The sequence below is a fragment of the Crotalus tigris genome, unplaced genomic scaffold, assembly GCF_016545835.1.
Source record: "Crotalus tigris isolate CLP2741 ecotype Arizona unplaced genomic scaffold, ASM1654583v1 scf7180000024369.3102671, whole genome shotgun sequence".
NCBI lineage: Eukaryota > Metazoa > Chordata > Lepidosauria > Squamata > Viperidae > Crotalus > Crotalus tigris.
Window position 1 is genome coordinate 302,946 of NW_024100539.1, and position 26,346 is coordinate 329,291.

General features: G+C 38.1%; 2 protein-coding genes across 3 annotated transcripts in view; one reads left to right on the forward strand and one right to left on the reverse strand.

Moving 5' to 3' along the window:
* Positions 1–10,044: 10,044 nt before the first annotated feature.
* On the forward strand, positions 10,045–13,573 carry LOC120301138 (LIM and SH3 domain protein 1-like). 2 transcript variants are annotated; one of them, XM_039327902.1, is made up of 2 exons: positions 10,045–10,253; positions 12,944–13,573. In XM_039327902.1, exons 1-2 carry the CDS (start codon positions 10,185–10,187, stop codon positions 13,115–13,117), a joined length of 243 nt encoding a protein of 80 aa, XP_039183836.1. In that variant the 5' UTR covers positions 10,045–10,184; the 3' UTR covers positions 13,118–13,573. The 2 variants fall into 2 exon arrangements, 1 of the variants encoding a protein (XP_039183836.1); XR_005554814.1 differs by lacking the exon at positions 10,045–10,253 and adding an exon at positions 10,806–11,179.
* Positions 13,574–19,772: 6,199 nt separating this feature from the next.
* The window catches only part of LOC120301124 (telomere-associated protein RIF1-like), a 46,986-nt gene continuing 40,412 nt past the window's right edge, over positions 19,773–26,346 (reverse strand). The window contains exons 34-35 of the mRNA XM_039327833.1: positions 21,651–21,720; positions 19,773–20,906 (exon numbers count right to left, since the gene is read on the reverse strand). Coding sequence (XP_039183767.1) covers positions 20,704–20,906; positions 21,651–21,720 — 273 coding nt within the window. The 3' untranslated portion in view covers positions 19,773–20,703. The remainder of the gene's footprint in view (positions 20,907–21,650; positions 21,721–26,346) is intronic.

The following is a 26,346-nucleotide window of genomic DNA, read 5'->3' on the forward strand; positions in this document are numbered from 1 at the left end:
CCCAATTCCATCTACGTTGCTCAAAAATGTTGGTTAGTGCTTGTCTTCGGTTGTCTGCAGTTTCTTACTGGCTACATGAATGTAAACAGTCCTTCCTGTGCTGGTTTGGAGGGCTTCCTCGGATCAAATGGGGTGTGCCACCTCTCTGTGATATATGATGTCCCCTCCTTCTTCATTGCCTCCCCAGGGTGACTTTTGACCCTTTTTATGGTCCCCAAAGGAACAAAATCGAACATGGAAGACAGAGCCCCGTCTTCCTGGCCTGTTTTACCGCGACGTCAAACTGGAAGGGTAAGATTACAAGAGAACAGGAAAATTTAAAACTTAAATAAACAGGAGTGCTGAATTGACACAATCTTTGACATTCTATCCAACCTATCTTGCAATGTCAAACAAGTGGGGAGCAGTAACAAGTAAAGGGTAAAAACTCCAGGATCCGCATCAAAATCCAAGAAGACTAGATGATTGTTCTGAGTCATTTCCAACAGCTTTGGGAATAGATGAAGGACAACACTGTTTATTTGTTGGAACCTGGCAGAATTTTCATACTTTTCACATTGACATTTTAAACAATCAGGGCTTTCTCCCTTAATCTACTTCAGTGGAAATTCTTGTGTTGGTTCTTTGGAATAGATGAAGGACAACACTGTTTAATAATGTTTGCAGAACTGGCTTATAAATTCTTATATGGCTTGTGCCTGCCTAAATACTGAAAGCATAATCCTACCTTAATGATAGTCTTTTATTCTCTTAAGTTCTGTCCTACCCTATTATTCATTACCAATTTATGCTGAAAAACTAAAATTGTAATTAATTCATCATATAATCACAGAAGGCGCAATGGCTAGATTAATGTGGTTGTGAAGTTGCTTTCTATTAACCTTTACAAAGGCCCAAACCTATTGATTCACCCTTGTCTCTTTTCCCTGCAGTTATTATTACACAGTTTAAATACCGTTTTAAAAATCCTTTCTCTTCAGAAAACTAATTTTAATCTTAACAGAACACAGTTCTTCCCCAAAATAACGACAACCATTTTATTCAATCAATTATATATTTTATTTATATATATTTATTTCCTAAAACATAAATTTATCCCACTGTGGTGTCAACATTAAAAAGCACAAATATCCTCTATACAAAGTTCCTCCCATTCAAACATGTTAGATGCTGCCTTTCATACAGATATAATTTAGTACAGCTATACATAATATACAAAATTATTCTTATGTCCAGTTTATATAGGACTCATGAATGGGGCAAATAGATCCTTTGTGGTATATAAAAATTCAAAGAGGATGTGATCAGATCCTGAGAATTTCTTATTGGAATTATGCACTGACACACTTTTTTCTTCTGCATACTATATTTATGAAAAAATAGACTATGTCCTATTAAAAACTTTGGGATATTTTAGTATGCTAATGAAACACCATGCTTCTTAATATGGTAATGAAGCTATAAAACTAGTACCTTCCAAACTACTATCAGTTGAAAGATTGATTTTGAAGATTTTGGTAAATGAATTAACACTTCAAACATTAGTCAGAACAACAAAACCAAGGCTTCAATACTGATGATGCCCCAAAGCCTTTTCATTTAAAACACTTAACATTTAAAATATACAGTATACTGCTCCTTATTTGAGCATGTTTGACAGTCATTACTGCACATCTTAACACATTTTGGAAGTTGTGCATAGCAGCAATTAAAAAAGAAAACCTTAAAATGCAAATCCACAGAATTTGGATCTTTAATATTTATACTCCAATGCTGTATTTGTTTCAAGTTACGGAAATCCCTTTTACTTAAAATATGTAATGAAACTAACTATTAATCTCAAATTTAAAACTTGTGAAACTAAATATTAATCTCAAATTTAAAATGTGGATTTTAAAAACAAAACTGCCCTGCAATCAAAACTATTCTTCAAACAACTTTGGTGGTTTCATAAAACTACAACAACTCGTAACGGGATTTCAGACTATTGATCATGTAGTTTGATACTCTTTGAAGCTTCTGTTGCATTTCAACGAGTTGATTCCCTGAATAGTTCCGAAGACTTTCAGGAGAGGTTTGGTTAAAAAGTAGATTAACAAGGGTCCAAAGGTCTATTGCTGATGACTCTTCCGTACTGGAGACCTCCGTTTTACATACGTCTAAGATAAAAAGAAAACCAGTTTAGGTGAGACCAAACTAAAGCCCATTCAGACAGAGATAGTCTGTAACTCTTGCTCGTGTAGGTAACTGTATAACTATAGACAGTCCACCCACTAACTGGAGAGATTTAGCCAGCAGGATAAAGAGATGAAAACTTAGTCTGAAATACTAGTATTTGGGAGAGATTAGCCTCCTTTTATGATTTACCTCTTAGAAGCTGGTTAGTGCTCTTGGAATGTATACACACACACACACACACACACACACGTATGCATGCATACACACACGATTAGCAATCAGGCCCTGTGGGCCAATCACAATGTTTTATTAACATTATTTTCAGATAAAATGTTATTATAGTTGGGAATAGTCAAAGATCATGGGTCAAGTGAGTAAGTGTTTAGAAGAAAATATTTGCTACTTTTCTGATGTTTTGGGCCTGATTGCAGCATAGAAATACCATCAATACATATATACTTTAGCATATACAAGAATCATATGACCATATACATTAATTAGTCAGAAGAAACAGGGTAATTGAATAATAACAAGGATACTGCCATAAGGTACGTGGGCATTCAGTTTTATCTGGAATTCAAATCGCATAGAAGCATGCTTTCTTATACTTTATATTAAACTTAAGAAAATGGATAGCATAGGTTTAAATGATATTTACCTGCTATAACTGCATTTTCATTTGCAGAGAACAATGTCTCATCCATGACATTGATTGATCTTTCTGCAGTATTTTGCTCCATTCCACGAGATTTTACCTGCACATATTAAAGGGGGGGGGAGAATAATATTGTTCAATCTGTACATGAAAAAGATAAAACGGTAAAATCATGCAAGTATTTGCTGCACAAATGCAGAAAACCGAAAGCTGAAAGTTCTGCTCAGAATATCCAATGCTTAAAAGCTGTATTTTGAAAATGCCTTCTAGCATACCATATGTTTTCCTAAACATGGCCTCCACAAATATCCTTAGTTCCTGAAATCAAAATGATAGTGTACTGGTGTGTAGTGGTTAAAGTGCAATATTACAGGCCAACTCTGCCCACAGCTTGGAGTTCAATCCTGATGGGGCTGAAGGTTGACTCAGCCTTTCATCCTTCCAAGATTGGTAAAATGAGGACCTAGATCAGTGATGGCGAACATTTTAGAGACCAAGTGCCAAAACTGCAACTGAAAACCCACTTATGTATTATTGGGTGCTGATTGGGCGTGGCCCATTGTGTGGGTGTGGCCCATTGTGTGGGTGTGACCCATATGGTGGGCATGGCTGCAGTGGTAACAGCAGACTGGGTGGGATTAAAAAGTTCAATCAATCAATTCCAACTTTGCGAGATCTTTTTTTTTCCCGCGAGAAGTTAAAATTGATTGATTGATTGAATCTTTGTTTTTGCACATGGCGGGAGAGGCCTAAAGTGAAAAGGTTGCATAAAACCCAGCTAAAGGCCTAGAACTGCGCGTGCCCACAGAGAGGGGTCTGCGTGCCACATATGGCACACGTTTCATAGGTTCGCCACCATAGACCTAGATTGTTAGATTGCTAGAAATAGAAGTATTATTATAACTAGATAGATAGGATTTGTAATCAGAGTATCGTATCTTGGTATGAAAAGAGAAAATAGAATATGTTAAGAACTTTGAATAAGGGAAGCTATTGGTTACCCAAATATAACTTGTTCTGAAATTATAAATGATTGGAATATTTTGAACATGGATGGGGAATTAAAATTGAAAAATGCGAAAATGGGATATAGACTGAATAAATGGATATTGAGTGCAAATGCAATTATGATATGCTTTGGTTAGTAAAGATATTCTAAACTGATATTATTAACACTATTAGAAAAATGTAACAAATGTTGATAGGTAATTGTATATTTACTTATAACAATAAGAATTTTATTTGCCCAGTATGGAAAAATGTCTATCACTAGAAGAAGAGAGGTTTGTCAATATTCAGCGGTTCTCCTAACAGCTTTATCATCCATTCGATCAGCTTTTCTTCCTTACCCTCAAATGTGTTCTGAGATCTTGGCAAGTAAAATATCTTTTCCATTTCCAATGTTATCGCTGCATTCTCTGATTTTTCATTTGTCCATGTCTGTCTATTAATTACTTTAAGTCCTTCATCTTTAGAACCATTTCTTCTGATTTTCCTTCTATTTTCTGGGTTATTGGTTCCTTCTCTGTAGTTATTGTCTGGATTTGTAAGTTTAGGTTAGAAAATTGTTCTTTTATCTCATTTGCATTATTTTTAGTCTCATCATGAAATAAAACAATTGTCTCTTGGATTGATTTCAACATAGAATTTCTTTCTGAGATTCATTAACATTTTCTTGTTGATATATCACGCTGGCAGCTTTGGGGATAGGTGTAAAGATGATTTTTTGCCATTTAAAGCTCAGTATGGAAGACTCATTTTGTTTTTATATGTAGTCTTTGTAGTCCAATAGCTTTTCCAACACAGATAAGCAGCTGAAGAGTTTGTTTGTTTTTTCCCTTTTCCCAGCTGCAGTCTGCAAAAGTGAAAATTTCCAGGAACAACAAAGAGTCTTATCTAAGTCCGGGCTTCAAGCCAAGTTTCTTTTAAGCATAATAAGTTGTAGTGCTATGATTCGCCACTAGATGTCATTGGCACCTTCTTTCAGATTTCCAAGACCAGACCTGTTTTACAAACTTTCAAATTTTTTTTTTAAGAAAAAGTCTCAGAGGTACTTTTAGTCCCCAAATTTCAAAGCTATATATCTGTATTAATTCTAAATTGGTCTTGCAGTTTTCTCTGTTTTCCCCCAAAGCAATTAATTTGCCGCTTTTCTTTTCCTGAGGGATCGGGTGAAAAACTTCCCTTCCCTCTCTCATCGATTCTTTCCTTTGGGCATTCTTTTTTCCAGGAAAATAGTGTTAAGGTCATAAAAAGAGTACAAAGTCTCACCCAGTTCCATCTATGTTGCTCAAAAATGCTGGTTATTGCTTATCTTCAGTTGTCTGCAGCTTCTTACTGGTCACACGAATGTAGCCAGTCTTTCCCACGCTGGTTTGGAGGGCTTCCTCGGATCAAATGGGGTGTGCCACCCCTCCTTGATTGATGAGTGTCCCCTCCTTCTTCATTGCCTCCCGGGGTGACTTTTGACCCTTTTTAGGGTCCCCAGATGAGCGAAATCGAACGTGAAAGATAGAGCCCCTTCCTCCTGGTCCGTTTCACCGTGACGTCAAACAGGAAGGGTAAGATTACAAGATAACAGGGAAAATTAAAACTTAAATAAACAGGAGTGCTGAATTAATCTTTGACAATCTATCCAACCTATCCTGCAAAAGGACTAGATGATTGTTCTGAATCATTTTTAACAGCTTTGGGAATAGATGAAGGACAACACTGTTTAATAATGTTTGCAGAACTGGCTTATAAATTCGTATATGGCCTGTGCCTGCCTAAATACTGAAAGCATAATCCTACCTTAATGATAGTCTTTTGTTCTCTTTAGGTTCTCTCCTACCCTATTATTCATTACCAATTTACACTGAAAAACTAAAATTGGAATTAAATTAAATTAAATTGATACACAGAAGGTGCAATGGCTAGATTAATTTGGTTGTGAAGTCACTTTCTATTAACCTTTACAAAGGCCCAAACCTATTGATTCATCCTTATCTCTTTTCCCTGCCATGGACAAATCAGCACTTTTGACACGTCAGTTATTAATACACATAAATGCCTTTTTAAAAATCCTTTCTCTTTCAGAAAACTAATTTTAATCTTAACATACAGATATAATTTAGAGCAGGGGTCGGCAACCTTAAACACTCAAAGAGCCTTTTGGAACCATTTCCCACAGGGAAAAAAACTATAAAAAAACAATAATGTGTTGCATTTATGAAATCAATGAACTGCTACGAAGAAAACAAATTTTTATTTCTGCATGCAATAAAAACATTTTGAACTCAAAAAAGATGCTGGGTCAAAGGTTACTTTCAAATAAAACACTCATAATAAAATTATCTCCATACCTCATCTCTTAATTAAAAAAAACCATCAAAATATTTCATTAAACATTCTTTACTAAAAGTCTAGTAAAGACAACCACATATATTCATATTCTCTCTCTCTCCCTCCCTCCCTCTCCCTCCCTCTCTCTCCCCTTTCCCTTCCTCCCCCCTTCTCTCTCCCTGTCCCTCCCTCCCTCTCTCTCTCTCTCTCCTCTCTGCCTTGAGAAGAAACTGATTCAAAGGCTGAGAAATTTCATTCAGCCAATTTTGGGGGTCTGGGAAAAAGGCCCCCTTGAAACCCCTTTTTGGCAATAGACTCAGTTTCACCTGCACTCAAATTGCTTCCTTCTTCATAGCTGGGAAGGTTCCTGATTTGGGGGAGAGAATCTAAAAACACCCACAAACATTAAAACTAAAATTCGAGTCATAAGAAACACATCCTGTGGCAAGTTGTCCAGCATTGAGTTGGTTGTGGCAAGTTGGGTCCCTCTGCCCCCCCATTCCTGGCAGAAACTGCCATCAGGTAGTGGGACCCCCTCCCCACCTCCTTCTTCAGGAATGGCTGGTTCCTGAGGCTGGGAAGAAGGCTGGCTAGCTGCAGGCAGAGGATGGTCGGGGGGGATTCTCCCACCGAACCCCCCCCCCCAAAGGCCCCCTTGATATCCCCCAAAATCTCTTCTGTCCACCCTGCTCTGAAAGAGGGATTTGGGCTTTGTCAGTCTTCAGTCGGGGGGAGAAAATCTTCCTTCAGGGGATTCTTGCAGTGAAACCAACAGAGGCACAGAAACAGAAGAGCCGGTTCTGGAGTTTTCACACGAAAACAGCCTGGGTGAAATCCCCTTTTTTCCCTCAAACCTCCATCTGCACATCGTCTACAAATCAATTGCCTTTGTTTTGCTTTGGGAAAGATCGGAGGGCTTCAGAGTTTCCCTGCATTTGGCTTGGGGGTGTCTGTTGTGTCCCTGGCTGGGTGGGCTCACACGCCTCCCTCCCTCCCCTCCCAAAACTCTCTTCCTCTTCCTTTGATCCCTCCACCCCCAAAAAATCCACCCACATATGAGTTTGGGGGTTGGGATGAGAATCCAGCCCGGTCTCTCTCCCTTCTGCTCACCTCACACTCTTCTTCGACAGGATGACATACCGCAGACATTCTGATTGGGCTGGCTTTAAATTGGCGCTCCTCTCCTGCCCTTGCTGCGTGTCCCTCTTCCTTTCCAGCAGCCGGGACTCTGGCGCACCTTCCCGACCAGCGGGGCCAACAGTAGTGCTGGATGGGGACCAGGGGCTGTGCTCCCTCGGGGTAACAGCTTGCGGGAGAGCTATCCTGCTCAGCAGAGGCTCCAGCAGGCCGGGGCTGCCCCGTGCGGCTCCCTGGCCAGTGCGCCTCAGACGAGGCCAGCCCGAGAAAGGGAATTCCTGGCCATGCTTATTTCAGGGGCGGGGCGCCCAGGCATTGGCTGGCCAGGTGAACAGAATATCGGAGAGAGGGAGAGGGAGAGAGAGAGAGAGAGAGAGAAGGGAAGGGAAGTGAAGCGCAAGTGCCTCACTCTGTCTCTTTCTCTCTCTCTCTCTGCAAATGGTGGAGGAGGACTGCTCTGCAATCAAAACTATTATTCAAACAACTTAAATCAGAATAACTGTTTGAACAGTGGTTTCATAAAACTATAACAATTCATAATGGGAGTTCACACTATTGATCATGTAGTTTGATACGCTTTGAAGCTTCTGTTGCATTTCAATGACTTGATTCCCTGAATAGTTCCGAAGACCTTTCGGGAGAGGTTTGGTCAAAAAGTAGATTAATGAGGGTCCAAATGTCTGTGGTGGTTGACTCTTCCGTGCAGGAGATCTCCGTTTCACATACATCTAAGATGAAAAGAAAACTGGTTTGCAAAGACATTCTAGGTGAGATCAAACTAAAGCCCATTCAGACAGAGATAGTCTGTAACTCTTGCTCGTGTAGATTACTGTATAACTATAGACAGTCCACCCACTAACTGGAGAGATTTAGCCAGCAGGATAAAGAGATGAAAACTTAGTCTGAAATACTAGTATTTGGGAGAGATTAGCCTCCTTTTATGATTTACCTCCTAAAAACTGGTTAGTGCTGTTGGAATGTATACACACACACACACACACATACATACACACAGAAACACACTTTTTCATGCACACGCACACGATTAGCAATCAAGCCTCAAGGGCCCATGACAATGTTTTATTAATATTTTCAGATAAAATGTTATTGTACTTGGGAATAGTCAAAGATCATGAGTCAAGTGAATAAGTGTTTAGAAGAAAATGGCAACCAATTTGGTATAGCTTGTCTATGTGTTTGCTACTTTTCTGATGACTTGGGCCTTTATTTTTGTTGCATGCCACTCAAAAGTGTTTCAGAATGCAGTAGCATAGAAATGCCAACAATAAATGTATTATGTATTTAGCTGATTCATAAGGTCTGTTATAAAAAATGGTTAACTGTTGCTTTTAATTGAATTATAGACTCTCTGTATAACTTTAAGCCTTTTAGGCGGGAATGAATCCTTTAAACTGATTGGCCGCCACTTAGTGGCAGTCCGTACAATATGAGTCAAGCAGCTGCTAGAGTTTGCTTCTGTGAGAACTAATAAAGAGCTGTTGTTGCAATTCCTTGTCTTCAATGTCTTGCTGTTCCCACAACACAACAAAATAGCATATACAAGAATCATATGATCATATACATTAATTATCCAGAAGAAACAGAGTAATTGAATAATAACGAGGATACTGCAATAAGGTACGTGGGCATTCAGTTTCATCTGGGATTCAAATTGCATAGAAACATGCTTTCTTACACTTTATATTAAACTCAAGAAAACGGGTAGCATAGGTTTAAATGATATTTGCCTGCTACAACTGCATTTTCTTTTGCAGAGAACAATGTATCATCCATGACATTGATTGATCTGTCTGTATCATCCAAGCCAGTATTTTGCTCCATTCCAAGAGATTTTACATGCACATATTAAAGGGTGAGGGGGGGGAGAATATTACTGTTCAAGCTGTAGATGAAAAAGATAAAACTGTAAGTGTGGTTCTTTGCCACTGTAAAATCATACAAGTATTTTCTGCACAAATGCAGAAAACAGAAAGCCGAAGGTTCTGCTCAGAATAGTCCAATGCTTAAAAGCTGTGTTTCGGACCTGCCTTCTGGCACACCATACATTTTCCTAAGCACGGCCTCCACAAATGTCCTTAGTTCCTGAAATCAGGAATCCTGGTGTGTCGTGGTTAGAGTGCAATATTACAGGCCAACTCTGTCCACAGCCTGGAGTTTAGTCCTGATGGGGCTGAAGGTTGACTCAGCCTTTCATCCTTCCAAGATTAGTAAAATGAGGACCTAGATTGTTGGGGGCCATATGCAAATTATGCTTCAACATTGTAAACCGCCCAGAGAGTGCTTTAAAGCAAGGCTTTTCAAACTTTTCACAGAATGTACCACTTTTAGGACATGACAATATTTGAGTACCACCAGTGCTTAGCAAGATGTCAAAAAAAAGGGGAGAGGATTTTGGATTTTACTGGTTAGATTCATTTGTTGTTGTAGAAATGGCTAGTTTGTAATATTATGGAAAAGTACGAAGTTGAGGTTCAGTGTTAATGCTTCCTTCTACTGCAACAGTGGAAGCCAGAAGTCAATGCCATTTCTTTTCTTTTTCCATTCTCCCCCTTACTTTTCTTTCCCTTTTTCCTCCCCACTATGTCCTACTACCATGTTTCCCTGAAAATAAGACTCGGTCTTTTTTTTTGGCTCCAAAAGATGCACCAGGACTTATTTTCAGGGTAGGCCTTACCCCACCTCCAGCTCGGACTGCCTCACCTAGCTGGTCCATTACATCTGGGGCTGAAGTGCTGCAGCTGCATTTGGGCCTGCATTCTGCAGTTAGGCCTTTAAAGAAGGCCTAAGCAGCCATGTATCGAGCTATGGATTCAGTCCGTTGCTTAGTGCATGGCTGCACAGGCCTTCCAGAAAGCCCTGTGACTGAGAAATGCAGGCCTGGCTGCAGAAAAGGCTTCAGAAAAAGAAGTGGGCCATCAAGGAGAGGCCTACCTGCAAGGTACGTGGGTGTGAGGGGGATGGGGCAGCTCCACACCCCAACCCCCGTCCTAGCTTGATTTTTAGGTGTGTGCCTTGCCCCAAAACTAGGGCTTATTTTGGGGATAGGGCTTAAATTAGACCCACCCCCCAAAATCAAGCCAGTGTTTAGTTTCAGGGTAGGCCTTACTTTCAGGGAAAAATGGTATTTGCTTTTTTATTTTTATTTTATTTTATTCTATTTTATTTAATTTCTTTGGTGGCAATTCCTTTGCAGAATCACTTTTCCTTTACACTGACAAATATATGATGACTTTCTCAATATTTATTAATATACACGACTGCCTTGATGGTCAGATGGCTGGTTGGCCCTACTTCCTCTCTCCCTCACCTCTCTCTTTCTCCTCACCCTTCACTCACAAACCCCCCTCTCTCTCACACATATCCCCCAAACACATTTCCTCACACACACCTCCGCAAAAGCCTTTCCTCCCTTCCTCACACACACACACACACACACACACACACACACACACTTCCCCCAAAGCCTTTCCTCTTTGTCTCTCTCACCGCTTCTCTGACAAAAGCCTTTTCTTTTCTGATTCTTTCTCCAACATCTCCCTCTCCCGCCAAAACTGCCTCCTTTTATAGCCTCTCCTGCCTCGGCCTACCTCCTTTCTCTTCCGGATCTTGTGCCAGAGACGGTTTTTCTTGCTCTGAGTTTTAAGCCACTTTCATTCTTCAGGTCTGGCTTTCCTTTCGGAGAGACATCTGAAAGAACAGTGCTTTCCTTCTGGATAAAGGGACTCGTTAATGTTACAGAAATATTACTGAAAACTGAAGGACCAAAAGATCCATTGTCGAAGTCATCAGTTTTTTCCAAAGTTACAAAAGCCTGCCTTCTGTTCACCACTACCTGTAGTGTGGCTGAAATTATATCACTAGAAGGTGAGGAGTTGCTGCTGCCATTAGGGGTTTTTTCATTCAAAGTAGAATCTAATATTGGAGATTGTATTGGAATACCGAAATCCAACTCCTCATTTTTCTGATCCAGCCTCTCTTTCTTAAGGGTATTAGTTTGCTTGGTAACATACAACATACAAGTCATACATAACTTGTAAGTCATTGCTCAAAGCAATTCAGTGCCGATAAAGCAGAGTGGGAAGACTAGGAATAATGCAACATGTTGGCTGCCATCATATCAACATTAGCTACTATAAAAGACACACATTATTTTTGATACCTACATAAAGGTTGGTTATAGCATGATCACACCTTCTTGGGAATGCAACATATAACTGCCATAATTTATTTAATGTACAATTTCAGAGTGATTCTTTTCAATCAATAAATGTAGCAAAACCCTTGTATGCCAAAAGGAAAAAAAATGTTAGTACTATCTCTGTGGGCAGATATTGTTTTACTATTTTTTTTAACAAAGAAATGTTCTAACAATACATACATCAGTGCTACAGTAATGTCTAGTCCCAACCACTAACAAAGATCATCTTCTGTTGCGACGCAACAGACTACAGGATCTTCCATCCCCTCTCATCCGTCTACTGCAGGGATAAGGAAAATGATACAACCAAAGTATCTATAAAAATGAAGATTTCTGCAGGCAGAGGGTATTTGTCAATCGAGCCTGTGAGTCCACAACAAGCCATGACCTCATCAAAATGGTAGAACCTGGTTCATGACATCAAGCTTTGCTCCTTACATGCTTACATATAAGGTCATGATGACAAATTGTAAATGGGGAAGAAACTTAGATTATGTCACATTTTATCATTACCTCATCATTGCCTGCCTGCCTGGGTGGAAGAGTTGCCATTTCTTGGGAGAAAAAAGAACCCTCGTGGGTCTGAACGAATAGGCATCTTTGGGATGAATATATATTCACTTGTGGGACTGAACAGTATCATTGTTAGACGCAAAAATAGTCACAAATTGAAATCCACTCTGAGTTACAAATAGAAAAGAAGTTTATTAGACTTCACAACAAAGTCTAAAAAAATAACGGTTTGCAAAGCGTGGTGGATTCAGAAGGCAATGCAATGTAGTCAAGCACTGAACCACACCCCAAATTCCAAAATCACATATTATTATACATCCTATCGCGACGCCCCATTCCCTCCCCCATGGCCCGATTGGCTTAGGCTTTGGAGGTTACAATCTATCAGGAACGCCTAAACAGAATACATTATCTCCGCCCCTGTTTGCTTACATTATACTAATAAGATCCCTCCCCTACTATTCTGTTTACTCAGACCATATATGTACATGCTTATCAATTCTAGAGGAGAGATGTCTCCCATCTTCTACACTGTTAGATCAAGTAGGGGTACCAGGCACCAGAAGGTACTTAAAAACAATTCCTAGATGGAGACTCACACTGGGCCACATGGTAACTCCTGTTCTCCCCCCTGCCTCCACCTGAGGCTTGTATTTTTCCCATATACTTGAAGCATCTACTCAGGCAATTGATTATAAAATGATAATTATAAACTATAAAATATGATTATATGATAATAGTAAAAGCATATATATATTTATTTTTAAACTTTCTCCACATCATTGATGTATTTAGGAGGGAGGTCTTTCTATTGAAAGTTGCACAGTTGCAGAAGTGTTGAATTGATTGTTTGCTGCACTCCAGCTTTATGCTAGTAACATTTGGTTATTCTTTTACTCTCTAATATGACACAATAGAAGACTTACCATGCTGTGTATTACTACACAGCAGCAGATGCTGATGAAGTCTCTTTCAAAGATGGTGATGCAATTGTCAACATCCAAGCCGTAGATGAAGGATGGATGGATGGAACTGTGCAAAGAACAGGCAAAACAAGCATGCTTCCAGCCAACTACGTAGAAGCGGTTTAAATGGAGGAGACCACATGGACAATAGGAAGGCCCTTTATGCCACATCAGTTCAGTACAGCTCATAACAGTTGCCAAAGATCCTTATTATTTTATTTCTCTTGATACATGTGAAGAATTGTCTGGCATCTAGAACTTTCAGGAAACATTATCCATCCTAGTTTGACTAGGTATCTAAACGAGAGTTTTGGATACCTGAAATTCAGTATGCCATCCCTCCGGCTGAATTTGTATGATTCAGTCTATTTTCATGAAACAATGAATTGTATTGGTTTATGTGGTTTTTCTTCTCAAGAGATGCAGTGATCTCACATGATAGTCTAAACCCAGCTGAATGTATCCATGTCTGTTTCTATATATAACATCTTAAACAAGTCAAAGTGCAAAGCCTTTCTTCTGCTCTACTTAGAGAACGCTGATGCATGCATTTTAATCTGAGTGTTCTTGGGTTGCAGTGCTGTAATTCCCTCTCAAGTGAGTGACTAATAAATGTCATCTTTCCACAAATGTATTATGTGCTTTATTTCTTCGTGTTATGTACTTATTTGCTTCTCGGAGTCCTTGCTGGTGTCACTTCAAGAGTACAATAAAATTATCTCCAGTAGTGATAAAACATCCATGGCAATAATATTAATACTAAAAAAAGTTCAGAAAGAAAATTTATTCTAAAACTATTTGATGCTAACATGCAGTCTGTGAACTTGAGAGTGTCTACCCATCAATCTCCAGAAGCTCGCCAAAGCGGCCTCATCTTTAACATCTTCTGAAAATCCATTATCATAGGGAGCAAATCTAATACCCGAGAGGGTATCCCATAGCACATGAGCCATTACGGAAACATCAGGACTGCCTCCTAGCCTCAGCTTCCCTTATTTCACAAAAGAAGGGAAACCCACATGTACATATCAAGCAGGAAATTTCTGACTGGAGATTGTCCAATAAATCATATATGGCTTCGTCCAAATCATATATGGCTTCCTAGGGCTTGAAATTGCAACCAAAAGCTGTGAGTAACAGGTGCAGGGCCTGCCATGCCAGTATAGTCTACTTCTGACAGCCAACGTCTGGAGGCCACTACAGTTTGCACCTATTGTGGCTTTCAAGAGGATGTTAAAGGCAGGTCCATGTACCATGTGATACTTCGCTCTTGTGAGATCTTCCACTGCAGGTACAGCCACGGCTAATGCATCACCTGAAGCTGAGTAAAGGCCTTACTGGCCATGCCTTCCACCTGCCCCTCTAGCAGTAGCTGTGAGACTAGGAAGACCCACATGTGATGGATTAGCACATTAGCAGTGCTTCCCCCTGAGAAGATAATGCTGGAGAGAGATACTCAGCAGGTAAAGTGCATCTCTATCTTGCTTGGGTTAAAGCTGTTTCACTCCAACAGCCACTCAGACCCCAACAGCCTCCAGATACCAGGACAAGACTTTGTTTAGCTCAGGAGGACAAATTGCAGTTGGGTATCGCCAGGACAATAATCACACTGCACTTTGAACCAGTGGGTACAACTCTTCTAACAGTTTCATATCAGGAGACTGGTAATATGTTTCCCCATTTACACAATTTTATTAAAAGCTGTAAGTTTTAGAATCTGCATCTCACTTCATCAGATACAAAACTAAGCTGATCCTGGATTAAAACTGGGTTGGGGACAGGATGATGTAGAGAGGTTGATTACACAGATGTAACACAGGAGACTATTAGACCTTCAATGTGTTAAAACTCCATATTTTTAACCTTTTAACATATGTTGAGTTTGGCAATCTCTTGGTTAATCAATGGTCATTTTGAAACCTACAATGGGGAATCCTGGGAGGTTGAACTCTTGATATTTAATTGCACAATTGAACAAGAGATTGCTGAGCCCACATATGTTAAGATTTCAGGCTATCCCAAAGGTCTCAACAAACATAGAAACTGTCAGTGTGTATTTATGAATTGGAATAGCCATAGCAACAATCCAGCCAATGAGAACTGTTTTTGATTAGGACACAATATTGGCTATGTGACGTATGTGATCCAGCCTAGGTCTGGGTGTGTTTTAGTCTTCTCTGTGTTGTTTCTTCTTCTTTTTTTAATTTTTAATTTTTTATTTTTCCAACTCTCCCCATATATATACCGTGATATTTATCAGATGTTAACATACATTTTTTTACATTCATATATAAGATACTTTTAATAAAATGAAATAAATACATACACATGGCTTTTGATGTTACTCACCCATTTCCCCTTTCACTGTATCCACACTCCTTCTTTTCTACCTTCTTTCTCCCTTTCTTCTCTTCCCTACTTCCCTCTTTTTCCTCTCCTCTTCTCTTTCCTTCACCACTCTACTCCCCTTTCTCCTCACTTCTCCTCTTCTCCTCCAACCTTCCTACTTCCTTCTCCCCTCCTTTACTCTTTTCTCTCTCCTCTCCTTTCTTCCCTCTCATCCCTCTTCAGATACAATTCAGGGGTAATGTCCGAGCAACTCCTCTCTCCAAATTTCCCTATCTGTATTATATACAATAAGATTAATTTCCTCTTACATTAATAGTTCTATTTATCTAACCTTCTCAGTATATACTTCTATAAATACTTATACAACCTCCAGTTATTCAATACTGTGTCGCCTGGGTCTCCCTCCTTATCTGCTCCTTCTTCTTCCATCTAAATTGATGTTAACTGTCTTTTAACCGTATTCTCTTTTCAGCCAATCATAAAAAGTTCCCCAGATTTCATAGTAGTCTGACTCTGTCTTATTTTTAATTGTCATTGTTAGTCTGTTCACTTCTGTACATTCCAGTATTTTCCCAATCACCTCTTCCTCTGGGGGGGGCTTTCAGTGCTTTCCAATTTTGTGCAAACACAATCCTGGCTGCCGCAATTATATGAATAATTAAGTATGTTTTCTCTTTATTGTATTTCCCTGGTAGGATACCCAACAGGAATATTTCTGGTCTTAGTTCTATATGTTGTTGTATCATCTTTTCTATCCATGTTCTAATTATATTCCAATAAGTTTTAGCTTCTACACACATCCACCACATATGGTAGAAGGAACCTGGTATCTGATGACATTTCCAACATTTCATAGACCTGTCCTTAAACATTTTAGCTAATTTTTCTGGAGACATGTGCCATCTGTAAAACATTTTGTACATATTTTCTTTATACATAGTCGCCATTGTCAATTTACAGTTTCTTTCCCATAGTTGCTGCCATCTATCTAATTCAATTGTGTATCCAAAATTCCTTGCCCATTTTATCATTGTCTCTTTCACTTGTTCCTTCTCTAACTCCATATGTAGTAGATAACTGTACATTTTTAATCCATTTTTCTTCTGTTCCTGTGAGTATTTCATCTAACTCTGTTGTCCCCAAATTAACACCATCTATTTTAACATCTTTTTCATATCTAGATTGTATTTGCGTTCTCATGTACCAATCCATCTTTATTCCTTGTTCTTCTAATTGTTGTTTGGTTTTCAACTCCCCCATATCTGTTAGTAAGTCTTTATATCTTATAATGTTTCCTATGTTAAACATATTGGGGTGTACTAGCGCCTCCATAGTTGAGAGCCAATTTGGAATCTTCAAATAATGCTTTCTCTTTACTTTCTCCCTGACCACAAATAAAGAATTCCTTATATGATGTCTCTGAAAATAGCTATGTATTCTGTTTTTTCCATACCATATGAAAGCATGCCATCCCAACTGTAAATCATGTCCCTCTAATGTCAATAATCTTGTATTCCTCAGTAAGATCCATTCTCTCATCCATGATAATGCTGCAGCCTGATAGTATAATTCCCAATTAGGTAGACCAAACCCACCTCTCAATCTTGTATCTTGTAACATTTTTAGATTAATCCTTGCCTTTTTTCCCTGCCAAATATATTTCAAGATTATTTTATTAAGCCCCTCAAAATATTTCTTATCTAATTTTATAGGTATTGTTGAAAACAAAAACAATAATCGTGGTAATATATTCATTTTGATTATCGAAATCCTTCCCATTAATGATAGTTGTACATTTTTCCATTTATCCAAATCTACTTCAATTTGTCTTTTCAATTTATGATAATTATCCTCTTTAATTGTTGTGCATCTTGCTGTCAGGTGGATCCCTAAATATTTTACCTTCTTTACAATCTGTATATCTAATTTCCCCACCAGTTTTTTTTTGTTTTTCAGTAATATTTTTCACTAACATTTTGGTTTTATCTTTATTAATTTTCAACCCAGCTACCTCACCATATTTTTCTATTTGTTCTATTAATACAGATCCTGTCTCTAATGGTTCCTCCAAAATAAATACTAAATCACCTGCAAATGCTTGTAGCTTATATTCTTCCCTCTTAATTTTCATCCCTTTTTTGTCATTATTCTGTCTTATACGTCTATTTAATACTTCTAATGTCAGAACAAACAACAGTGGAGATAGGGGACAGCCCTGTCTTGTTCCCTTCATAACGTTGATCTTCTCAGTCATATCTCCATTTATCATTACTTTGGCTGATTGCTTATTATAAATTGTTCTGATTACATTTATAAATTTCTCCCCACAATCCGTAGTCTGTAATTGGCTTATCATGAATTGCCAGTTCACATTGTCGAATGCCTTCTGTGCGTCCAGGAACACCAATGCCATATGTTTCTCGGGGTGTGTTTCATAATATTCTAGTGTGTTCAATATAATTCGCATATTGTCTCTAATCTGTCTTTTGGGTAAGAAGCCATTTTGATCCGATTGTATAAATTCATTTAAAAACTTTTTAAGTCTTTCCGCCATTATTGATGCAAATATTTTGTAGTCCACATTCAGTAGGGAAATCGGCCTGTAGTTCTTTATTTTCTGTGTTTCCGTTTCTTTCTTTGGTATGAGAGTAATAAGAGCTTCGGACCATGAAACTGGTATCTTAGCTTCAGAAAGAAGTTCATTATAAAGTTCCATTACATTACCTAGTACTTCCTGGAATGTCTTATATAGCTCTGCTGGTAATCCATCCGGTCCTGGTGTTTTACCATTTTTTTGTCTGTTGATTGCTTCTATTAATTCCATCATTGTTATTTCCCCTTCTAATAGCTTTTTAAATTTCTCCGGCATTTTAGGTATCTCTGTTTCTATCAAAAAATGTTTTATCATGTCATCTGAAAATCTTTGTTGCTTGAATAAGTTCTCATAATATTCCCAGATTATTTTTTTCTTTTCTTCATTTCGATGTTGTAAAAGCCCCTCAGCATCTTCCAATTGTTTAATCCATCTCTTCTCTTTCTCCTTTTTAATTTTATATGTCAATCATCTCCCTGGTTTGTTTGCATACTCAAAAAAGGTTTGCTTAGCTCTTTTATTTTCATTGCCACTTCATTTTCTAGTAAGTTCATTTTTTGTTTGTTCAGTTCCATTAAATTTTTAATCTTTTTGTTTCGTGTATCTTTCTGTAATTCTTTCTCAAGTGTCTTATATTCTTCCTCCAATTTCCCCTTATTTTGTCTTTTCTGTTTGTTCTTTTTCCCCAAATAAGTCATAGCAAGTCCTCTCATGTATGCTTTTGCCGTATCCCAAACATTTTGAAGTGAAGTATCTTCTTCTTTGTTTTCCTTAAAGAAAAATACTTTTTTCATATATTGCTGAAAATCCTTTTCATTCAATATAGTTTGGTTTAATGTCCATCTTGTTCTCTTTTTTTGTCCTTTCCATGTAATTGTAACTGGGTTGTGATCTGCCCATGTGCTTGTTTCAATGGCTATATTTTGTATATTTGTAAATAAATCTATTGACATCCATGTCATATCAATTCTCGACCAGGACAGGTGTGTTAGAATAGAACATATATTGCTTCTTTTCCTGATATTTCTCTCTCCAAGCATCAAGTATATTTAATTCATCCACCATATTATAGAAGGATTTAGGAAGTGTTCTTCTTAGAGTCTTATTTTTTTATTGTATTATAATCCAACTGTGTTTCTTCTGATCTCCAAGTTGAGTTGTTGTTCCCCAGAGCTGAATGAAACTGTATATATCATGTTTATATATGTTTTATAGATAAAGTTTTTCTAAACCATGCCTCCTGCTCATTTTGAATGTGTGCTTATTTTGGGGGCTTATTTTTGTGCTGGAAAACTGTAAAACTCTAATAGAAACTGAGTATATGTTGGAATCTGGCAGAATTTTCATACTTTTCACATTGACATTTTAAACAATGGGGGCTTTCTCCCTTAATCTACTTCGGTGGCAATTCTTGTGTTGATTCTTTGGAATAGATGAAGGACAACACCGTTGAATAATGTTTGCAGAACTGGCTTATAAATTCTTATATGGCCTATGCCTGCCTAAATACTGAAAGCATAATCCTACCTTAATAATAGTCTTTTATTCTCTTTAGGTTCTCTCCTATCCTATTACCAATGTATGCTGAAAAACTAAAACTGGAATTAAATCAACCATATAATCACAGAAGGTACAATGACTAGATTAATTTGGTTGTGAAGTCCCTTTCTATTAACCTTTACAAAGGCCCAAATCTATTGATTCACCCTTGTCCCTTTTCCCGGCAATGGACAAATCAGCACTTTTGACACGTCAGTTATTAATACGCAGTTTAAATGCCTTTTTAAAAATCCTTTCTTTCAGAAAACTAATTTTAACCTGAACAGAACACAGTTCTTCTCCAAAATAACAACCATTTTATTCAATCAATTATATATTTTATTTATATATATTTATTTCCTAAAACATAAATTTATCCCACTGTGGTGTCAACATTAAAAAGCACAAATATGCTCTATACAAAGTTTCTCCCATTCAAGCACGTTAGAGCTTGCCTTTCATACAGATATAATTTAGAGCGTTTGCATTTAGTACAGCTATACATAATATACAAAATTATTCTTATGTCCAGTTTATATAGGATTCATGAATGGGGCAAATAAATCCTTTGTGGTATATAAAAATTCAAAAAGCATGTGGTCAGATCCTGAGAATTATTTATTGGAATTATGCACTGACACTTTTTTCTTCTGCATACTACATTTATGAAAAAATAGACTATGTCCTATGAAAAACTTTGAGATATTTTAGTATGCTAATGAAGCACCATACTTCTTAATATGGTAATGAGCTATAAAACTAGTACCTTCCAAACTACTATCAGTTGGAAGATTGATTTTGAAGATTTTGGTAAATGAATTAACACTTCAAACATTAGTCAGAACAACAAAACCAGGGCTTCAAACACTGATAATGTCCCCAAACCCTTTCATTTAAAACACTTAACATTTAAAAAATATACCGCTCCATATTTGTGCATGTTTCCCAGTCATTACTGCACATCTTTACACATTTTGGAAGTTGTGCATAGCAGCAATTAAAAATTAAAAACTTAAAATGCAAGTCCATAGAATTTAGAATGTAATATTTAATATTTAAACGCCAATGCTGTATTTGCTTCAAGTTATAGGAAACTATTAATCTTAAATTTAAAACTTGTGAAACTAAATATTAATCTCAAATTTAAAATATGGATTTTAAAAATAAAACTGCCCAATCAAAAGTATTTTTCAAAAACTTAAATAACTGTTTAAAAATTGGTGTTATATGACTATAATAATTCATAACGAGATTTAACGCTATTAATCATGCAGTCTGATATGCTGGAAATCTTCTGTTGCATTTCAATCACTTCATTTCCTGAATAGTGCAGAAGTCTTTCGGGAGAGGTTTGGTCAAGCAGAAGATTAATGAGGGTCCAAATGTCTACTGTGGTTGACTCTTCCGTGCTGGAGACCTCCGTTTCACATCCATCTAAGATGAAAAGAAAACCGGTTTGCAAAGACATTCTAGGTGAGACCAAACTAAAGCCCATTCAGACAGAGATAGTCTGTAACTCTTGCTCGTGTAGGTAACTGTATAACTATAGACAGTCCACCCACTAACTGGAGAGATTTAGCCAGCAGGATAAAGAGATGAAAACTTAGTCTGAAATACTAGTATTTGGGAGAGATTAGCCTCTTTTTATGATTTACCTCCTAAAAGCTGGCTAGTGCTCTTGGAATGTACATACATACACACACACACAAATTATGCATGCGCGTCCACACACACACACACACACACACACACACACAATTAGCAAAGGCCCCGCGGGCCAATCACAATGTTTTATTAATATTATTTACAGATAAAATGTTATTGTACTTGGGAATAGTCAAAGGTCATGGATCAAGTGAACAGGTTTAGAAGAAAACAGCAACCAATTTGGTATAACTTTGTGCATTTGCTACTTTTCTGATATTTTGGGCCTTTATTTTTGTTGTTTCAGAATGCAGCAGCATAGAAATACCATCAATAAATGCATACTTCAGCATATACAACAATCATATGACCATATACATTAATTATCCAGAAGAAACAGAGCAATCAAGGATACTGCCAAAAGATACGTGGGCATTCAGTTTCACCTGGGATTCAAATCGCATAGACGCATGCTTTCTTAGACTTTATATTAAACTCAAGAAAACAGGTAGCATAGGTTTAAATGATATTTACCTGCCATAACTGCATTTTCATTTGCAGATATTAATGTCTCATCCATTTGCTCCATTCCACGAGCTTTTACCTGCACATATTAAAGGGGGGGGGGGAGAGAGAGAATAATACAGTTCAATCTGTAGATGAAAAAGATAAAACTGTAAGTGTGGTTCTTTGCCACTGTAAAATCATACAAGTATTTTCTGCACAAATGCAGAAAACAGAAAGCCGAAGGTTCTGCTCAGAATAGTCCAATGCTTAAAAGCTGTGTTTGGAACCTGCCTTCTGGCATACCCAGTGCTTTTTTTCTAAAAAAAAAGAAAAAATAAAGGGTGCCGTAACTCACACATGTCATACAACCCGCTTTGCCTACCCTACAAGGTTCCAACCAAAAAAGGTGCCGGAACTCCATTCTGGGCGTTCTATGAGAAAAAAAGCCCTGGGCATACCATACGTTTTCCTAAGCACGGCCTCCAACAGTATCCTTAGTTTCTGAAATCAAAGTGATAGTGTACTGGTGTGTCGTGGTTAAAGTGCAATATTACAAGCCAACTCTGTCCACAGCCTGGAGTTCAGTCCTGATGCGACTGAAGATTGACTCAGCCTTTCATCCTTCCCAGGTTGGTAAAATGAGGACCTAGATTGTTGGGGGCCATATGCAAATTATGCTTCAACATTGTAAACCGCCCAGAGAGTGCTTTAAAGCAGGGCTTTTCAACCTTTTCACAGAATGTACCACTTTTAGGACATGACAATATTTGAGTACCACCAGTGCTTAGCAAGGTGTCAAAAAAGAGGGGGGAATTTTGGATTTTACTGGTTAGATTCATTTGTTGTTGTAGAAATGGCTAGTTTGTAATATTATGGAAAAGTACAAAGTTGAGGTTCAATGTTAATGCTTCCTTCTACTGCAGCGGTTCTCAACCTATGGGTCGCCAAACAACGCGATCCGCCATTTTCCCCCCTCGGGGCGCCGCCGCGCATGTGCGCCGCGTCCGTGTGACGGGGATCGCCGTCACACAAATGTTGAGAAACGCTGTTCTACTGCAACAGAGGAAGTCAGAAGTCAATGTCTTTTCTTTTTCCCTTCTCCCCCACACATTTTTCCCTTTTTCCTTCCCACTTTGCCCTTCTATTTGCTTTTGTGTTTTATTCTATAATCTAATAAAATGTTACCAAGTGTAAAAAAAAAAGGAAAAAAGTATCGTTTTTAATTTCTTTGGTGGCGGTTTCTTTGCAGAATCACTTTCCCTTAACACTGACAAATGTATGATCAATTTCTCAATATTTATTAATATGCCTTGATGGTCAAGTGGCTGGTCAGCCCTATTTCCTCTGGTCAGCCCTATTTCACCCTTTGCTTGCAAAAGCCTTCATCTCTCTCACACATACTTCCCCCCAAAATCATTTCCTCACACGCACCTCCCCAGAAGCCTTTCCTCTCTGCCTGTCACACACACACTTCCCCAAAAGCCTTTCCTGTCTCTCTCTTCTCTGACAAAAGCCTTTTCTCTTCTGATTCTTTCTCCAGAGTCTTTTTCTCTCCCTCTCCCACCAAAACTTCCTCCTTTTATAGCCTCTCCTGTCTCGGCCCCCCTCCTCCTTTCTCTTCCATTTGTGCTGGAAATGCCGTTCCTGGGGCCTTTCTCTAGCCCCAGCAGCCCTGCAGCTCCTGAGGACTCTCTCAGGGCAAGTCCTGTGCTGGGCCACTTTAGCTCCTTCCCCCTCTATGCTTGTCTAGGCTAGGCAGGGTCAGGTACCACCTGCCAGGTGCCAATGTACATGTCCCACCGATTGAAAAGCCCTGCTGTAAAGGACTTTAGGCTTATAAGCCTAAATACTACCACTAGTAACAGAATCAAGTCAAAAGGTGTGCCCTGAGGGACTTCCGGTGGATCAGCGTCGGTGATGGCGGCTACTTTGTAGCCGTCCTCCTAGGAAAGCGTTAGAACCGCAGAGAACAGCAGGCACCAGCTGTTCTGCGGCTCAAAACCTCCCTCCCGGGCAAAGGGGGGGAGGGGAGTATCACCCGAATAGAGGTAGAGCCTCTGAGACCCTCCAGGAAGCTTTCTTTGGGTGTTGAAAAGAGTGCTCCCTCGGAGTTCGGGTTGCCTCCGCCTCCCAGCTGTCTTTGTCCCTCGGGACAAAGCAAGACGCCGCTCCCACCTCCGCGCTTAAAGAGACCGGGTGAGTTATTTTTAAAAGCGGACAGAGCTGGATAAAGGATTTTTTATTGGAGTTTATTTGGACTTTACTTTGAAAGGTTGATTTTTATTTCCCTTCCTTTTCCCCCCCCCCTTTTTTTTCCTTTTGTGAGAGTGAAAGTAAAATGGTGATCGGAAAGGTTTTTTTTTTTTTTAAAAAAAAAAGTGAATGAAACGGAATGTAATGGATTAGACTGTTCTTTTTTTTTTTTAAATTTTTCCTTAAAGTGGATTTGTGGTTTGGGAAGATTCTTTTTTGTTAAACTTTCTTTTGTTATCTTTTTCTTTTTTTTTAAGGGATTTTTTCTTTTGTATTTTTTCTTTTTTTTTTAAGAAGGAGGAAAGAAGAAACGAAACTTTTTTTTTTTGAAAATGGCTTCAAAGCGGCAAGCAACATCTACAGTACCTAAGGTGGCTTCTTCTCCGGCGATGTTACCAGTACAACAACCTAAAGCTACACCACCACCCTCTCCCCCTTTGCCAGCAGTAACGGTAAAAGATATGCAAGACATAATGGGAAATGCTGTATCTCAAATTAGAGGGGAAGTGAAAGAGCTTTTAGTGGAGAATAATATTATTTTGAGGCAAGATATAGTTATGGCTTTAACAGGACTTGCTTCTGTGGTTGAGAAGCTGGATTCTAGAGGGGAAGAAGTGGCAGACAAGGTGGAGATCTTGGAAGATAAATTTGAAGGCATGGAAAAAAAGATGGAAATTTCACAAGATGATATTGTAATGTCTCAATATAGAGAGATGGAGTATGCTTTAAGAATCAGGGGGTTGAGGGAAGACATGCAACAAGACTTGAGAAAGATTGTAGTAAATGACTTTGCTGCCATTCTGGATAGAGAGAAGGAGGAAATATTTAGATAAATTGAAAAAATATTTAGAGTTAATTCTTGGGTTGCAAAGCAAAGAAATCTGCCAAGAGATGTGGTAATCTATTTTGGGAAGAGATCTCTGCGTAATGAAATCATACAAGCTTTTTATAATAAGAGGTTTCAGATTGCTGCTCAAGATGTCATCATTTTAAAGGAGATTCCATCTAAAATTTTAAGAAGAAGAAAAGAGTTTGCTTTCTTAGCCAATGAACTTAAAAAAAGATTGATGCCATTTAGATGGGAGATTCCGACGGGCATCGTGGTGAATCATGCGGGGATGCGCTATAGACTTAACACTGTTTCTAAAGCATTTTGGAGAAAACATATTACAAGCTCTTCGTGTTATTTATCAAAAGCAAACAGCACAACTTATAGTTAATGGGGGTTTGTCAGAGGTGTTTTCAATTCAGAAGGGGACTAGACAGGGTTGCCCATTGTCACCATTGCTGTTTGTTTTAACTTTGGAAATTTTGTTGATTAAAATTCGAGACTCACAGCAGATAAAAGGAATAGAAGTTAATAAAAAAGAATATAAATTAAGGGCTTTTGCAGATGACTTGGTTGTTACTTTATCTCAACCAACTGATTCTGTAATAGAGTTATTACAATTGATATATCAGTATGGACAGGTTTCGGGTTTCAAAATTAATAATAATAAAACTAAGATATTGCCTAAAAACATGACCAATTTGGATAAGGAGACTTTGGTTAGGTTGACAGATTTTGAGGTTGTTAATAAGGTAAAATATCTGGGGGTTATTTTATCTGCCTCTAATGTAAAATTGTATAAAAATAATTATGAAAGGCTGTGGGTCAAAATACAAAGAGATTTGGAAAATTGGGAGAAGCTGCAATTATCCCTATTGGGGAGAATTGCAGCGATTAAAATGAATGTTCTGCCAAAGTTTCTTTTTTTATTTCAAATGATACTCATTTTAAAGAATGAGGTTAATTTAAATGAATGGCAGAAAGGTATCAACAAATTTATTTGGGCAGGGAAAAAACCAAGAGTAAAACTTAAAATTATACAAGATATTCGTGAGAGAGGTGGACTCAAGGTACCGAATTTGAAATTGTATTATGATGCTGCTGTTTTAACATTAATTAGTGATTGGATTAATTTAACAAATGTAGAAATACTCCTCTTGGAGGGCTGGGATTTACTTTTTGGATGGCATGCCTATTTAATTTTTAATAAAAAGGTTGATAGGATTTTTAAATCTCATATTATAAGGACTTCTTTACTTCGGGTTTGGAAGAAATATTATAGAAGTGATTTTAAAATTCCATTATGGGCTATACCATGGCACACGATAGAAGGGATAAGGAGAGGAGTAAAGATGGATAGTGTTTCTTATGCACAACTACTTAGATGGGATGGTAAAAACTGGCAATTAAAATCTTTGGAAGATTTAACACAAGAAAATATTACTTACTCAAGGTTTCAGTATAGACAAATAGTGGAGAGGTGGAAGATAGATCGTAACGTAGGATTGCTTAGAGAAGAGGAGAATTTGTTAAAACAAATAAAAGATCAAAGACAAACTCATATTAAGAGAATTTATGGGGTGTTAGTAGAATTGGATTCAGAAGCAGAATTAGTTAAAGAATGTATGGTTAAATGGGCAC